Source organism: Propithecus coquereli, unplaced genomic scaffold, assembly GCF_000956105.1.
Source record: "Propithecus coquereli isolate 6110/MARCELLA unplaced genomic scaffold, Pcoq_1.0 Scaffold5, whole genome shotgun sequence".
Taxonomy (NCBI): domain Eukaryota; kingdom Metazoa; phylum Chordata; class Mammalia; order Primates; family Indriidae; genus Propithecus; species Propithecus coquereli.
This window is the reverse complement of record NW_012150840.1, coordinates 18,417,467-18,436,170: the sequence shown is the minus strand read 5'-3', so window position 1 is coordinate 18,436,170 and position 18,704 is coordinate 18,417,467. Positions and strand designations below refer to the sequence as shown.

Genomic DNA, 18,704 nt, shown 5'->3' with positions numbered 1-18,704 from the left:
CATATCCTTGTGATGTTATTTTCGTACATTTGAGATTGTTGTGCACCTCTATGATGATCCAAAGATATCAGAGTGTATGGAAGGCAGACAACATCACCAAAGCTGTTCTTTGACACCAATGGCTCCACTGTGACACTTCAAAGTCTTAAGATTAGTATATTTTCATATGGCACTCTATTTCTTTTCTCCTCTGTGTCTAAGAAGAAAATATGAATCTCGTTACAGATAAATTAGGAAGTCTTCAAGTTCAAAGTAATTAGTAAGAGAGGGAGGTCTTTCTAAATAACCAGGCATGTAACAGTTCTAAGCCATGTATCTACTCCTTTTTAGAAACATTAATAGCCACAAGACTGAAGAATTACCCTTTGAGAGGAGGAAGAGATGGAAAAAGGGGCATTTGATATTTATAAATATGTGTTCACTATGTTTATTCAAGCTATACTCATTTAATTAATGTAAGTTCACTATATTCATTCATACTACACATGGCTTGAAAAGGACAGAAAAGTAGGAGCTAGGAAATTATAGGGCAAAGGCACAATCAAACAAGGTAAAAGACAGCAAACCATTTTCCACACTTTCACTTGAACAAACACCCACGAGACCAATGAGAAGTTCATACCTGTTTCCAGAACTGCATGCCTCTAGGTTACTGCCAGCCTCATGGAACTGGAGCCATAGGAAAGGCAATTTCCTCCAGAAAGACTCCAGAAAGCAGCCCTGTTTTCTTTAGCAGTGTTTCCAGGTCACCCTGGAGTTCAATCCTCCATGATGACTGCCAACTCTGTTGTCCTTTTGTAGTTTAAATTCTAAGGTGGAACTTTCTTGATTAAATATCTTTAAATATATTCTGCCAGATGAATCAAACCCAGCGATGACCTTGATTCAACCAAAGACCTTGATTTACACACTTTCTAATATGTGTGTGTTGAGAACAGCTGGAGAGGAATTCATGGCGTCAATGAGTAATGACAGATACATCTTAGATAGTGTGGGCGAAGTCAAAGTATTGAAAAAGAGAAGTTAGGATAGGGAGAAAGACAGAAGCTGATTAGAAAATAATTTCTGCCTCTTGGTAGGAAACCCTTGGCATGGAACTGGGCCATGATGTCTGACAGAAGGACCAGCCACAACGCCAGAAGGAAGAAGGCTAGAAGAACACTCTAATTGGTCTCAAGATCTCTGCCCTCTATCACGGCCACTTGCTTTCTCCTAATGCTGGAAGATCATCCTTCTTTTTCATGCTCATCTCTCCATTACAGAGTGCCACACAATCCCTTGGAAATAGCCATTTCCCAGAACAAACAACATTTTGTGGCAGATGAACAGGAAACAAACAGCTGATGTCATTCAGTATTTTACCTGAGTGACTTTTCAGAGAACGGGCACCCTAAAAAATAATTACTGGAAAAGTTCACGAACTTATAATCAAATGTGATTCAAAATTCTTTGAGGGGAAAAAAAAAACTCTGTTTTGTAACATGAGCAATGGCACCCTGTGACTTCTACCAAAATGGCAGCAGGACATCAAGTGGAGGGTGAGAGGAAAGCCCCCTCCCTCTAAATCCATGCTGCAAGTCAATCTTACGTCTTATACTCTTACAGTTAAAAATCAGGTAAAATCCAAGACCTACACACCTATTACAGAAACAACTTGAGATTCTTTAACAGGTGGAGCTACAAATCCTGACACAGAGTCAATGAGAAAAGGGGTTTAGAAGTTCTAATCACTTTGGACCCATTTTCTCTCCAAATTTAATTGCAGTCTTTTCATATTTTTCCACTCAAGTGCCAATAATGCCAGGGATGAAATAGAGAAGATACACAATAAAGTGTCTCCAAATTCTCACATTTTTATTCTTAAATATTCATGCTTATTTGCATTCTTCTGCATAATATATTGCTTTGGTTTCAATTTAAACTTCTACTCCAAATCAACAATTAAAATCAACTTCAGTAAAATATATATTTACTTTGTGACTCTACCTAATCCTAGATACATGTTTACAGACTTCAGTACTGAAGGTCTCAGATTAGTTTAAAAGACTCATATTTTTTCCTCGTCAACCACAATTCAACCAGTGAGCAATGTGTTATTTCTCTGGTGCTCCCAACAAAATTAACTTTCTTAGCATGTTAAAGGTTTATCATGAGAATTCAAAAACAATTTCTAAAATCTAACCTTGACTCTTGACTTAATGATTGAATTAAAATAAGTTACACTGTTTTCATACTTGATCAAAGTTGGAAGCATATCGTTGCTGACATATTTTCCTCTCAATGCTGATTTAGGTGGTTCTGAATAGAAAATATTTTCTCAGGTTTAGAAAATCTACTATCTGTGTCACTATCTTCCCAGTAGAGAGAATCTTGGAACTTGTCTTATAATGACTTTCCGTGGCTGATCATATAGAATACATGGAATTGACTTCATGAGAAATTGCAGACAGAGCATCAAAATCAAGTCCTAATATTCTGATTAAATAACTCCTTCCATCCTCTGTTCTCCAAGTCAGTCTCTGAAGCCAGAAGATGCTAGATACAGCTTTGAATATGAGATTTTCCACTTCCATCCTGAGTTTCCGTATTATTTCCTTCTGGAAACCAATGCAAAAGGAAAGGCGACAGCTTTCCATAGAAATGCTGTACAACTTCTTAAAAGAAGCCAGACACAAATGACTACATATCAATATCTGATTCCATTTATATGAAAGGTCCAGAAAGGCAAATTTATGGAAACGAAGCACAGAAGTAGTTGGCTAGAGCTTAGGGTAGGAGCAGGGATTTCCTGCAAATAAGCATGAGGAAAATTTTAGAGGTGACAGAAATGTTCTAAAATGTGATTGTGGTGATGTTTGGACAACTCTATAAATTTAATTAAAGTCATTGAATTGTAGGCTTATAATGGGTGAATTTTATGGTACGAAAATTATACCTCAATAAAGCTCCTTAAAAAAACAAAAAGACAAAAATAGAAAACTCCAGGCTTTGGAGAGAAAGGATGTTTCAATTAGACTTTTAATGATCTAAATATCATGAGAAATGTTTAAACATAGCAAAATAGGACATTGCTTAAAGTAACTAAAAGTGATGCCAAGACAAGCATATAGCAGTCTAGTAAGTGCTTATTTATATAGATTTTAAAATTTCTTCTCTTTTTGTTAATTTAGATGGAACATTTGCCCCCCAAAAAGTAAAATTGGGTTTTATTAGTTTTTCATCCCTATATCTCCCACCAAGAAAGAAGGTTAAATTAGCACCTATAATAGACTTAATAGGATGGAATAAACATGTAAAAGTTGGATTATTTTTATTCCTACATAAAGCCCCTAGCAAGGAAAGAATCAAGAAATGATGAAATAATGTTGAGAATTGTGTGTGCTAAATGCCAACTAATCTAATTTTCTCTTCCTGGGTGTATTGGAAGACTACATTTCCCAGCTTTGTTTGCATTTAGAATGAATGAGATCATGTCTGGTAAATAAAATATGGGCAAAAGTAATGTATGTCACTTCCAGGCAAAGCAATAAAACTTATTGTACAACCATCCAAGCTCTCGTTCTCTCTCTTCCCTGTGGATACAGCTGGAAGTGAAGAAATCCAAGGTGGCAGACCCACCTCACAGAAGGATCCCAGATCACTTGATTACTTCTTTGAATAAAAAAGTCCAGGAGAGCTGTCCAATTATCATTTAACTTTGCCTGAACAAGAAATAAACTTTTTGTTGATCCATTGAAATTTTGGGATTGCTCATTATAGCATTTAGTGTTAATTAGCCTAACTAATACAATATGTTGTAGCACTCGAAGCGTATTTCCCCCTTTTTTTCCTTTTTTCCCTTTTTTTCAGTGTGGCCTATTCTTCCCTAATGCCTATTCTTCCTGTTCTCTTTACATCCCCTTCCTCATTGACTCCAGTTAATGTGCAGAGGCAGAGGGAGAAATGCATGAATTGTTTTCAGCTTGTATCTTTTAGGACCCTTCTACAAGAACTAGAGTATTCGAACGGGATAAGTTGACAATAATAGACCACAATCTTTCCTTCTGCAGAGCCAGAGTGTGTCTCAAGTCTTTGGTTAAAATATTGCATTATTGCCAAGAGCAGTGCTTTGCCTATCCCACTAGAAGTCCCCAACAGTGATAAATGCCAGGAAAGAAATGTCAGAGTTGGCAGCCACCTCTGGGTCATGAACTTTGCTTTTATTATCTGAAGCTTTTGGTAGTGGAGAAGTGCATGCTGGTTGCTCTAAAGCGTTTTGTTCACTCTGAGAATTATTTCCCAAAGACAACAAATTACCATTTCAACTCATTTTCAAGTTATTTCATTATTCCCATGCCCTTTCCTGCTTTTCTACATATAGAGCAAGGAAAGAAGAGAGGACCTGCCCCAATTCAGAAACCACACCCAAGCCACACTCAGCCCTTTCCCTTCACCCACCCCTCCAGATCCCCCCAACTTCATTGTCAAAAAAAAAAATAATTCAAATAAAAAACAGCTCATAAAACAGTAAACAAAATAAACTCAGTTTTTCTTTCTTTTTTTTAAGAACAAAATGAAACTTGAGGGAAAACTTACTGGAGTTACAGTTTATCCTGATACAGTCTAGATGGGGAAAAATAAATGAAAGATGAAATTGCATCCTTCAAGGTAACAGCTGCAGACATCCAAAAACAATCAGTCCACCCTTCCGGGGACAGACACACGCAAGAAATGTGGCCATTTTATATATATACAGTATGTACAAGTTTAAGGGTGGGTGTATATGTACAGTATATTATTTAGTAAAGTTGGATACATATATATATACACACACACACATATATATACACATATGTATAGAGATATATACTGGTATACATATATATCCACAATAGACACCAAGCATGTTTTTTTTTAAAAAAAACCTATTCATTTATATAAATTTAAACTTGGACTTTGAAATATTAATTTTGTTAAACTTGGAAAATTAGGCAAAAATTCCCCCACCAAATGCAGGTTATATTCTATTTCCCCCTTCAATTTATTTTCTTAAAATTTACCTTTAAAAGTAGCATTAACACAATTTTTGTATTAGTATTCCAAAGATATATCACCAGTCTGACACACGGTATTCTTTTAAAAATCTGCCCATAAAGTCTCTCAGTTCAGTATTTAACCCTTTCTCTTTTTCTAAAAACAAACTCCCTCCACCCCTCTCCTTAGGACGGGCCCGGATGCTACAGAAATTTGCATAGGCAGATTTGCCATCATCCTTAGAGGTGAGAAAAGGGTTAACACCACCTGGTCATTTCCCATCATAAAATGGCCACTTGCAAACAGCTAACCGCACAAACACCCATCCCAGATTTTAGAGAGGTGGGGTCAGGTGTAGGGTGAAAGGGGTTGTATGATGTTGTCACAGTGGATCGCTATTCTCTCAAAGGCCCCCAGACCAACCCCCTCATGAAGCCCATCTCTGTCTTCCTGCCCGAATGCTCAGACTGAATGAAGGGCCTGCAGCATTCGGGGAGAAGGCAAGGCAGGCACGTGTGGAGGAGGTCTCGGCACCTTTGACATTCTGCCTGTTTCACTCTGTGATTCTGTACTTCGAGGGGAAAAAATCCTGTGGTTTTCATTTTATTTTATTTTTCTATGGGAAAGAGAAACAGGAAAAGGGTGGCTAATTGTCCAGTGCTGGTAACCAGACAAGGTAGTCCGTGTCCGAGACCAGAGTATCTGTCACTGTATTAATCTCTATTTGAGAGTCATGGGCACACGCCATAAACATTCTTCAGTAGAGTCAGTGGGCATCAGTAGGGATTGGGCAGGAATGGTTAGGCAAATGTCTCAGGTGAGTTGTTACCAATCTGCCCGGTTGAACCTAAGGTGGGTTTATGTTGGTGGGAATTCTAGTAAGAATTTGTTTAAAGTCAGATATTGAAAAGTAGAAGAAGTCAAGTGATTTTTTAAAAAGGAAGAAAGGTATAGGAAAAAATACAGTTACAAACTGTGCTCTTCCACTTAAGTTTGACCCAACAGTTTTTAGAGGGCTTGTCAAGGACAATGCCACCATTTGAATTTCCCGAAGCAAACCATCATAAGCAAGTGAAAAAGGAACCAGTGGCAACCAATAGGGCAGAATGAAACTATGTGAAGTCTGGATAAGAGCAATTTATAACACCCAATTATTCTGAGGAAGGAGGCAGAAAGCTTATTTGTTCCCCCAGAAGAACATCTCTTGAGAAAAATCTGGGTTTGGTTTCGTGCGGTTAGGTTTGTCATGTGTCGTCAACCGCAACAGAAAAGTGGGAGCAAACAGCCCTGGAGCAACCGGTACGACCACCAGACAGAGAAGGCCATGCCCCTGGTGGGGACGGGGAGGGAGAGAAGGAGGAAGGCTTCAGCTATTGGTTGTACCTACAATCCCCCAACGCTGGACAAATGCTTCTTCCTGATGTATGAGAGAAAGAGGGCAACAGGTGTTTGGGTATCCTTAAGAGACAGGAAAGAGTGGACCTAAAGTAACAAAACCAAGGACTGCCAACAATAAGTGGTTCACTTATTTGGCTTTTGTGCAGCAGAGGATTTTATTATTGGATAAGAACCTCTCCCTCCTGGGAGAGGTACTGGGCTGGACTCATCCTTCTAGGTCGTGCAAATGGTTCCATGTGAAGTGAAGTGAAGGGTCTTTAAACCAATGTGAGGACTGGAAGCTTTCAAGATGGCAATTTGTTTCTTTTAATCAACATGTGAAGAATTATGTCACCACTTTATCTGAAGAATAAGTAGTTCGAGGAGAAAAATCCACCCCAGTCCTTTCTTCATACGATCTCAGGGAGTGGTCTTGTTAGTGAGAATATATTTTTTTAATAAAAAACGAGTCAGGGGAATTGATCTGGCAAGGCAATTTCTTTACAGCTATCTTTGGTAGCAGCCGAAGTTCTCTCTGTTTGAAAAAAGACTACCTAAATCTTGGTATGTCTTTGGAGGAGGGAGGAAGGGAGGGAGGGAGAGGGGGAAGAGAGAGAGAGAGAGAGAGAGAGAGAGAAGAGAGAGAGAGAGAGAGAGAGAGAGGGGTCAGGGTTTTATTTTAGTAAATGAGGAGAAATTATTAATTTCCATATTGGTGAGCTTTGAGTTGAAGATAGAAGAGGCGAGTGGTTCTAATAGTTGTGTATTTTCAATACTGCATAGAGTAAACAGTAGTCAGCAAGTAGATTTCCAGAGAGAGAACATTTGGAGAATTGGGATGCAATTAGCCAAACTGCATGTCACTCCCTCAGAGTCTCTGCCATGGAAGAAGGGGCCCTGGAACTTTGCTGAGGACCCTCAAGACTCTGCCCATATCAACTGACTTTTCTGCAGTAGCTCAGTTCAAACCGGGCACTAAGGAAAATGGACGTTCCCTGTGTGCATGCTTCAAAGGTGACCAACATGAAAGCAGTTAGAAGTCACTGGACTGATACCGCATTGATGTGTGGAGGGCACGGGTAACCCACGCTGCTCTAGCCGTTTGTAGACAAGGGTTCTAGTCCCGGCTCTCCTACCAACTTTTTGTGTAAGCTTTGAGAAATCATATACATGTTTCACACATGCAAAAGTAAGCATAAAAACACTTTCTTGATATATCTCACAAAATTATCATGAGATTAAAATAAGACAAGGTCTTTTAAATCTTTGGATATACTATAATAATGAAATATTATTATATATTTTAATTCTAAAAGATCAAACAATGGCTGATCAATAGCTAACCTCATAACTTTTAAAAACGTGCTGTGTGTTGTGGGATATTTCTTAGATCTGCTGTCAGCACATAGGTCTTCAGAAAACAAAGCCGTTGGAAGACCACTCTCCTTGGTATTCATAAGATATGTTAATCAGAGAAATATATATTAGGCCTTTATATCATGAGCTTATATGTGTGACCAATGTAAAATAAACTGGAATATTATTTGTGCATGTGCTAGAAAAAAGACAACGTAAATGGAGTGAGGGAACAAAGTGACCTTGGAAATTAGTTTTGGTGGAATGTGTGACTGCAAACTCTGCTTGGAGACATTTTCTTCTGTAACCAAGAAGAAGGAAATGTGAATTCATGACAAGGATAAAGAAAATATTCATGAAGTGGTCTATTTTGGGGAGGGACTGAAAGGATAATTTGAATAAAGTATGCAAACGAAGATTTATACGTACACAAGCACAAGGAATTTCAGGTCAGTTTTCCATGTCAGGTTTGAAGGGAAGTTAAATAAATTCAGACCAGTAATTGTGATGAACCATATGTTTTAGGGTAAAAAGAAAGCATAGTGTGCTCTTTTGAGGGGCTCTCTTTTGCCTAAGATGTTTTAATTTAGTAGGAGCTAGATCGATGGTGTGCAAAAAGAAGCCAAAAGGCAAAGGCAAAGTCTATTTGAAAAGCACATCTCCCGTATTTTGGCTAGAGTTTAAAATAGAAAAATATTGCTTTTAGGAATACACGTGGGATCTATGACTAATTCAGCGTGTGTGCCCATGTGTACACGTAAGAGAAAGAGAATCTGTCCACCTATTTCCTTCATTGCTCATCCCCTTTTATCTCTCCCCCTCACCCCAGTGTTTCCTTCTGAGATGTGAGACCTGTCACAGTTGACATTCTAATCTTTACAAAACAATACGTAATAAGGAAAAAAAAAATGTCTGTTTAAAGACACAGTGTGTACTCCCCTCAGAATCCCGTAGGACTAACTCGTCCTCATGTGTATGTCTCTCTGCTACTTTAAAAAAGATACAGAGATAAAATGGTCTTTATCGTCTTTTTCCGTGAGCTAGTTAGGAAGTTGTGTTGGTTTTTGTTTTTGTTTTATTTTTGTTCTTAATTCCTTCTGTTGTTTTTCTGAGAAGTAGATAATCAACTACTAGTTGTCGGTTTTAGGTAATACATTCTTACACTGGCTTGCTTAAGGCGGAGAGGATGGTGTAGGGAGGGGGGGCAGGAGGGACAGGGGTATGCCAGTCCCTGTAGGCTGCTCAGTACTCTCTGTTCTCAAGGCTGTTTGCTATGCGGGCCGCAGGCTTTGGGCCTTTGAAGGGTTGAATACCATCTTTTGATTTACCATGGTTGATGGTGGGGAGGATTAGAAACTCAAGAACACAGAAAAGATTCAGCAAAAGAGAAAAACCAAAACCTAAAATAACCAAACGCACACATACACAAACAAAAGAAAAACCAAGAGACACATTGACAACAGAAATCGAATAAGGTTGGACAAGAAAAATGGCATAGTGTTGAAAAGCTGCAAACCAGGAGAAAAAGAAAAAGACATAACTAAATAAGCCACTGCTCAAAACAGTCCTCTGTGTCCTAGAGATTTTAGGATTATGTTGTAGGCATTTTCTAAGTGTGACCAGTAGACCTGACAGCAAATAAGACTGGTATGGAATAAAAACTCCGCCTTCCCACCAGGCCACACAGATCCATCTGTACGTGGGCTTGCATGTGGTCCATTTGTCCATCACTTCTCCACGCCTCTGACAAGCCAGTCCACCGAAATCTTTATAAAGGAGCACTGTATCCAAACATACTCCATATACCCAAATAAACCCATTAGCTTAGAAAGTTTGGACTCAGCTATATCACTAATCCTGTCAAAACTGGGCATTGACTTTCTGCTAAGTAGAAATAGCAGAAATAGAGATTTTTCCCTCCTCTATTTCTTTATTCTTTAAGAGGCCCTCATTCTCCACAGAAGGTCAATTAGAATCCAGTAGAGAAGGGCAATAGCAGGAGAGAACATGAAGCTCTAAGAAGGAAAATTTCCAAAGTGTCTGTTATAGTTAATTACATTGAAAGAACAGATCTTGTTCTTATAAAGCTACAAATTTGAAGTTGTCATACTTTTTCAATTTTAAGGTAAAATGCATATGTATTATAGGAAGATAACAGAGTAACCGGTAACAGTGTGAGGTAACAACCTGTGCACAAAGGGCTGCTGAGTGATGTTTGAGAATGTTAGGAAGAAAAATGGGCACATGTATTAGCATCCATGTTTTCCTTCCACATGTCAGAGAGTCCAAAGTTAGGGAGTTGTTCTTCCAATGGGATGTCAGAAATAATCTGACTCTGTTCTCTCACTACGAAAACGTACAAGGAGATATCAGCGCTATCACAGCTGCCAGAATTCCCCCTTTCAATAGTCATCGTGGAGCTGGAAACAAAGCCCTTCTGCCTTACTCACAGGGCTTAGTTCTCCACAACCCACCCTTTCATTTTGCTTCCACTTCCTGCCGTTGCCCTTGGCTTTGACTGTTTTGAGTGGTGACCCAGGAGCTGGACTTAATGGGAATATGATTGATCAAAAGATGGACCAAAGTAGCGTGTTTTACACAAAGCTAAACGATTCCAAAAAACCAAGAAAGGAAACTTAGAAAATAAATAATCTAGTAAAGAAACCACCACTGTCAGAAACCAGAAATCGACATCAAAACCTCATGCAGAAATAAGGAGAAGGTGTTTGTTGCTGTTGGGTTTTATCCTTGGTCTATGAAACAAGAGATGAGCGGCTAACTTTCAAGAAACAAAGAATTCAATCAAACCAATGAAAACCAGAAAAGAAAGGGAAGACAAGCCCAAACAGATTGGCAGAGGGTACTTCATACGATACCTAAGTTAACCATGAGCTTGACGCGCCCCCCGTCCAGCTCCAGGCGTAGGGTGTCGGCAGAGTCCCTGGAGGTAGTAGCCACCAGCAGCCCGTAAGCTCGCTGGGACATGAAGCGGAAGGACACGTCCTCTGCCTCGGTGTGCATGACCATGGGCATGATGATCTTCATGTACATGCTGCCATCATAGCTCAGGATGGACGCCTCTGCCAAAGAAGAGAGGAGGAGATCGTTAAGGTGAAGGGCGTTAGAGTTGCCAAATGCTCCTTTGCTTTCAGGCTGAGTACAATAGAGAGGGCACCCAAATTTATGACCAGATGACTTGTGTTTTATTAACCCCCACTGTTGCCACGTTTTAACTGTGTGACCTTGGGCAGAACACTTAAACTCTGAGGCTCTATTTCCTCATTTGCAAAGGGCGCGTCATGGCACGATACCTGCCCACCATGCTCACAGACTTGTCAAGGGTGCTAAATTAATTAATGGATATTAAGGCATTTTGCTATAGTCAAATGCCCCCACAAGTCATAGTACCTGCAATTCTGTATGCTGTAGATAAAACACAAGTACATGAAACAAAACTTATTATAGAATCCATGTATTTCATGAAGATTAAGCAGAGAGCAGTTTATAAGCACCTCAGCACACAAATATCTGCCAGAGAGCTTCTAGAAGAAGAGGGCAGCAACACAGCCTGGCACCATAACAGCCCCAGTGGCCAGGCATTGTGAGTTTGCATGGCCCATTCAAAGAAGACTGACAGAGCTAGAGCTGGAAAAATGACAACAATGAACAGTTGATGACACCCTTGAGAAACTCATTTTACTTTTATACATATTACTTTTATTTGGTATCTTCCTCAGTCTAAGCACCTGGGTTAGGATCCCCACCCCAGGCATAGGCTATGTCATTTAATGTTACAATGTGGGTCTATTATTTGTGATTTCAAACAAGAAAGCTAAAGCATTTAGAAAGGGAGGTAATCATCCCAAAGTCACACAGCCTAGATTTTAACTCAATATGTCTATTACCAAGTCCAGGGACTGTTTTGCAACACTATGGTGCTTAACATGTGAAATTGTTTAGTCATTCATTTGGAAAATATTTTTAGAAAACACAGGAAGAGGATATAACTCACATTCCTAAAAGCCAGCCTGCCACTAGGCTCAGTATCTGGCACTGAGAGGTCTTCATTAAACATTTGTTGTTTTCAAATATTTGCGACTTACATTCACTGGGAAGAATATAGTGGTGAAGCAGACATGGTCCCTGCTCTAAAGGGAGACACAACATACACAAATAACTGTACTAGAATATAAAAAATGATTAAATCACAGAGGAAAGAGATACAAAGCCAGTGGCATTCGGAGAAGAGAGGCTGAGGGATACGGGTGAGTAAGGAAGCCGGGGTGAAGTCTGTGCTGGTCTTGGGACATGGGTGGGGTTTGCAACAAAAGAAGTGACGGCATAAGATTTGACAGGTAGATCAGATAGCATCTTTATAAAGGAAAGAAAGAAGGGGGATGCTCAGATAATAAACTATTTTATTTAACAGAAGCAGCTGACATTTAGTTTTGGAAATAGTTCTATAAAGGTAGTTTGAGACTGGAATAAAATCAAGGGACTTGTGCAGGTACTGAAAAGTAAGTTAGTGGTTTTAGATTAGGAGGTACTACGATACATTCCTTTGTGCTTACTGAGTGCCAGGCACTCTTCTAGGTGTTATGGACATAGCAGTGAACAAAAGGGATAAGGAACCCTGTCCCCATATACAGGAAGAAACAAAACATGGAGAGACAAGAGGTAGGCAGGCCACATGGAAGGGTCTCAAAATAGTCTGTCATCATCATACCCCCACCCCATTTACACAACACATAAAAGATCCATTAAAATTAATATAAATGTACCTACTCATATTCCTGGAAAGAAACCACCTTCCAGGTAAAACTGATGACATGCTAATAGCTGCACATTACGATTCTCAAACTCTGAGAGTGCCACAAATAAAAGTGTGACAGTTGCAGACATCATCACAATAAAAGACGTATTATGATGATCTGTTCTTAGATGGGAAACATAATCTAAATTTAACACATGCTCCAGATGTGAAAGCAACAATTTTATCTCCTGGAAGAACAGAATAAAAAAAAAATCAATAATGACAACTAAAATTTATTGAGCACTTACTATTTGCCTGGTGCTTTCCAGGACTTTATATGCATTAAGAAGTCATTTAATCCTCAAGAACACCACGAGAAAGACAATATTGTATTTTCTAGATACCAGGTCACACAGCTAATAAATGGCTGAGCCGGGAGTTAAATGCAGGCAGTCTGATTCTCCCAGCTGTGTTCTTAGTTTTGCCAAATTGTCAGAGAGCTATGCCAGGAGAGCACTCATGTTTCCAAGCGTCGAAGCATATCTATAATGCTTTATGATAGGGTATGGTGTTCTTGTGTATGTGTGTGTGTGTGTGTGTGTGTGTGTGTGTGTGTACAAACACGTCATTATTTAAAGTCATCTAGTATTTATAAATATACAAAATTATATAGGCACAGAGGGTACATATATTTCTAAATATTGTTCTATATGAATATGCACAATGCTCTGTGTGTTTGTGTAATTATGACCACTGTTAATTGTCAATACTCACCTTCTCCTACATAGCATCACACTCTTTAAGAGATAGTAGGATATTAAGTGAATCATGAGATGGTTGTTTTGATACATTCAACTTAAATACATTACAAAATCAATGAACCCTTTGTCCCTCTGGTTATGTGTAGTGCCAGAACATACATATAAATAATCGCATCTTTATGTCAATATTAGCAGTATTAGAGTATTGGTAAGTATCAAGTGAGTATGTAGTTAACAACTAATAATACAAAATAAGGTATGTATCTCAATATTTACCTTTGTGTGAATCTCTGTGTGTTCTATTATTAACCTAATATTTTTACAAAAAGGGTTGTGCAGCAGAAAATTTAATACAGGAATCAGCTGAAACAAAATCTGTTACCTGGATTCATATTAATTTGCTTAAAAGATTTCAAATGCAATGAGTTCCATGAATAGGATACTAATTTTAGGGGGGAAAATAAGCCTACTAAGGAAAATTATTCTATCAAAAATATATCCAATTATTGAGTATTTGAGAGACCACATCACGAGATATCTACCTACCCAATGGTAGGTAGATATTTCCCCATCTTGTTCTTCTTCTTCTCCTTTATTACCTCCTTTTGTCTTAAACGAATATTTTTAAGTATACTATTTTAATTGAATAATTTTTAAATACATTTTTGTACTACTTTCTTATTGATTGCTCTAGGGCTTATAATATACATCTTAATTTGCCAGAATCTACTTCATCTTTATGTTAACTTAATTCCAGTAAAATGTAGAAACTTTACTATTGTATAGCTCTCTTCCCTGCCATCTTTGTGTTATTATTCATATTACATCTACATATCTTACAAACCCAACAATACACTACTGTAATGATTGCTTTATAAAAACTCATGTCTTCTTTTAAAAAGCTACAAGAAAAATGGAGAGCTCAAATACATTTATAGAATGGCTTTTTTTAAATTAAGCTCATTATTTACCATCTCTGACTCCCTTCATTTCCTCCTGTGGATTCTAGTTACCATCTGGTGTCATTTCCTTTTTCCAATATAGCTTCATTCATTTGTGTTTTATTGTCAAATATATTATAATTCTGTACGTGATAGGAACAATGCAATTTTATAGATATTGTTTTATGCAATTGCTTTTAAATTCGATTAAGAAAAGAAGGAATCAGAAATGTATATTTATACTGTTTTATCATTACCTACATAAAAACCTTTACTGGATCTTTTTTAATTCATGTAAATTCAAATTACTCACGGCTGTCACATTTTTCTAGCCTGAAGTAGTTCTTTTAATAGTTCTTGTAAGGTAGGTATGCTAGTAATAAATTTTCTGGTTTTGTTTATCTGGGAATGTCTTTATTTCACATTCATTTTTAAAAGAGATCTTTGCCGGATATAAGACTCTTGGTTGACAGTTTTTGGTTTTTTTTTTTTTTTTCCCTTTCAGCATTTTGAAAGTCATCCTCCAGTCTTTGGCCTCCATTGTTTCTGAACAGATGTCAATTGTTAATCTTATTGTGGTGCCCTTGGATACGATGGGTCATTTTTTTTCTTGCTACTTCCAAGATGTTCTCTTTATCTTTGGCTTTCGACATTTTTATTATAATGGGTCTGAATGTGGATCTCACTACATTTATCCTACTTAGAATTCATTGAGCTTCTTAGATGTGTACATTAGTGTTTTTCATCAAACTTGGGAAGTTTTCAGCATTATTCTTTAAATATCTCTTCAGTCCCCTTCTGTCTTGGTTTTCCCATTATACATATGTGGGTACAGTTAATGGTGCCTCACATATCTTTAAGGCTCTGTTCATTTGTCTTCATTAATTTTTCTTTCTTCTATTCAGATTGTATCATCTCTATTGATCTATCCTTAGAGTTGGCAGACAAAAGAATTAGAGAACTTAATCTACTCTTGAGCCTCTCTAGTGATTTTTTAAATGTAGGTTATTATACTTTTCAACTCCAAAATGTCCATTTAGAGATAAACAGATATTTTATATATATATATATATATATATACACACACACACATACATACACACACACACCCATACACACACACGTGCACATTTTTATCCTTTTAATAATATTCTCTATTTGATGTACCATTGTTATCTCATTTTCTTTAGTTCTTTCAGCATAGTTCTTTGAACATATTTTAACAACTATTTTGTAGCCTTTTTCTGTTAAGTCCAATGTATGAGCCCCCCTAAAGACAATTTCTATTGCCTGCATTTATTCTTGTGTATGGGTCACACTTCCTGTTTCTTCATTTATCGCTTTTGTCACACATTTACGAACTTCACAAACACACACACACACACACACATACACACACACACACACACACACACACATACATACACACACACACCCATACACACACACGTGCACATTTTTATCCTTTTAATAATATTCTCTATTTGATGTACCATTGTTACCTCATTTTCTTTAGTTCTTTCAGCATAGTTCTTTGAACATATTTTAACAACTACTTTGTAGCCTTTTTCTGTTAAGTCCAATGTATGAGCCCCCCTAAAGGCAATTTCTATTGCCTGCATTTATTCTTGTGTATGGGTCACACTTCCTGTTTCTTCATTTATCGCTTTTGTTAAAAACTAGACATTTTATATAACAGTCTAGCAAGTCTGGATACAGACTCCATCACCATCAGGTCTATTTCTTATGGTTTGTTCATATGTTTGTTTATTTAGTGGCTTGACTGAGATAATTCTGTGGCTTGTATTTTTCTAGCAGCGTGAAAGCTCTCATGTCCCGGTCAGATATTTTTTCCTATTTTTATTTTTTTGGCCTGTCTTCCTCGGTGTTGCCCTGGATCAGTATAAGCCCACATATTGGTCAAATATTGTACTTAAGCCCCCTTAGTTAGTTATATTTTTACCTTTTATCTGTTGGATATGTGTGACTTGGAGATTGCTTTCAAGGAGTTTACAATTTTGCCTTGTTTTCAGCTAGGGACTGGCAGCTTGGAAATTGTCCCTCCTGTCACTTTTGAGCAGGTTCGGCCTTGAGAATAAGCACATTCATCCATAACACCATGGACAACTGGCTTTATTTTTAAGCCTGGTTTGCTAGGGACAGCACCTGGGTAAGAGTAACTTCTTGTTCAGCCAGTGTTTGTTGAGAGGTCATGCTTAAGAGCTTCTTGAGCCCATAAGTCTCTTCCCCTAGCCGATGGATCTGTGACTTGAGAATGCTTTCAAATCTGCTGCGTGTCTTACTCTAATTACTTCTGAGTGGATGTAGCCTAACAAATGTATACAATTTTTCAGGCCCTCAGGGATTAGTGTGATCCCCAGAGGGCTCTTCACGGCTTTCTATTCCCCTTATTCTTTCTACTAATTCTGGATGTTTTTCCATCTTGCTCATTGCTACTGGTATCATAGAACTACCTGCTCCCTCTGAATTGCTTGCACCAAGATACCCATTGCTAAAAAAAAAACAAAAAAAACCAGAAACCAAAACAAAACCCTTAGCCACAAACTTATCTAAGCTCTGCTCCAGATAGTCAGTCACCCCAAGCAGAGTATAAAGCTCTCCATCCTTATAGCCTGCATCCACCCCTGGGCAGAACTTCTCTGCATTAGACTCAAGCTGGGAGCAGAAGCAGTGGCCCATTTCTCCCTGAGTGATGTGCCCATTATATGATTGGGCACTGGGGGAAGATGATAGACTCTGGTTTTCTCAGCTTGTCTTTCCCAGCATGGAACCTGTGCCCGTAGCAAGCTGGAGCAGAAACAATTGAAGTCCCAGTATTATTGGCATGCTAAAACTGGAATAGAGTTTCTGCTCTATGAATGGGGGCCGGATAGGAGAAGTGAGCCCCATGGTCTTGGCTGTTCATACTCAGAATACTACTTCTACAACATGGATCTGGGGAAAGTTGAGAAGCACAAGCATCCTGCCCTTTCTGGGGTGAAACTATAGCCCTTGACTGGTTACTAGTAGGTGCGGGAGCTCTTATCCTCTTGGCCACACCAACCTGGAATAAAGCATCCAAAACAAGGAGCAGGGGAGAGGTAGGAGGTGGGAGCATTTTATAGTTTAAATATCACAGCTATCATTTTCTTACTCATATTTAGTAGATCTCTTGAATAAATATTTCTCCATTTGCTATATGTCTTTAGAACAATATTCAGGGTTTTAAATTTGTGTGTATGTGTGTGTGTTTTCAGCAGTTAAACGGTTATATCACAGGGAAGAGGGTCTGCTGAGCTCTTTGTATGTACAGCTATTCCAGAATCTACTTTGGGCTATTACCAGTGCTCCATATACCTTTCTCTATAAAATTGTTCTTAGCTCTAAATGGTGTATATTTGTATTTGTCATAGTAGCCCCATTTCTATTTCTACAATGGTATAAACAGTTATTATTTAATCATTGTGACATTTAAAAACACATTTTAGCCTCGATTTTTTTCTTATTGCCTGGTTGTTTTTCAGTCTCAATGATCAATGGCTTCTCTGTATATTTCCATCTTCTGGCCAGCAGGAGGAAAAGCCACCCTCTCGATGGCATTCAGAGACTTCCCTAAATACAGAAAGGAATCTGCCCTGGAATATGAGGAATGTGATAAAAACATAGTATGGAAAAGTTTTCTTTAAAATACTTAGGTTGTAAAAACACTCCAGGGAGAAAGCCATAGAAATCCATAGCATGTACTTTGTGTGTGTGTGTATGTGTGTGTTATTTACACAATACTTGAACTTCCTGCAAAGTAAGAGCCACTCTTCCCAGTCCATGTTAAACTTAGTCTCAGCGAGTTAGGATTTACTCAATCTATTTATTATCCTCCCCTCTTTTTGAAGAAAAATCAAATTATTTTTATTTTAATATACTATTTAAAAATCTAAGAAATGTAAGCATATATAAAGAAAAAATTTAAACTTGCCAAATCACAACACTAAGAAATAACCATCATTAACAGTAGGGAAGTATATTTCCAGATATTTTCCTACACATATATACAAATACAAGAATAAATAGAAACTCTTTAAAAGATAGAAAAAAAAACTATATGCTTTTTTAATTAAAAGTAACTTTAATTTTACATGAAGTTAATAAAAGGAAAAAAATCTGAATTTCAAATATATTTTATAAGAGATATAATTTCCCAAGAGAAGTCACTAAAATTTACAAAAGATGTTATTAGAAATATGAAAAGATTAGAGTCATTATTTGAACTACTTGCTTCAAATTTAGCCAGTAAAGACTGCCTTTCTCCTAGGAAAAATGAGAATGTTATTCTCTCACATTTTCTCTGTCATCTCTGAATTTTGGTTGTTATTTTGTATTTTTCTCCCATGTTGTATAGGAAAGGGTTAACTCAAAAGATCTGGGTTGTTCAAACTCAGCACATTCGCAAGAAGAGACTATGTCCACGACTGGCCCTTCACCAGCTCCTGGGAATTGAGCTCACAG

General features: G+C 37.8%; 1 protein-coding gene across 1 annotated transcript in view; it reads right to left on the bottom strand.

Annotated features, from left to right (window-relative positions):
* Nucleotides 1–12,648, bottom strand: part of LOC105819762 (neurexin-3-like) — a 186,546-nt gene extending 173,898 nt beyond the window's left edge. Inside the window, exons 1-3 of the mRNA XM_012656062.1 lie at nucleotides 12,555–12,648; nucleotides 10,623–10,826; nucleotides 4,576–4,602 (exon numbers count right to left, since the gene is read on the bottom strand). Coding sequence (XP_012511516.1) covers nucleotides 4,576–4,602; nucleotides 10,623–10,826; nucleotides 12,555–12,648 — 325 coding nt within the window. The remainder of the gene's footprint in view (nucleotides 1–4,575; nucleotides 4,603–10,622; nucleotides 10,827–12,554) is intronic.
* Nucleotides 12,649–18,704: the final 6,056 nt, after the last annotated feature.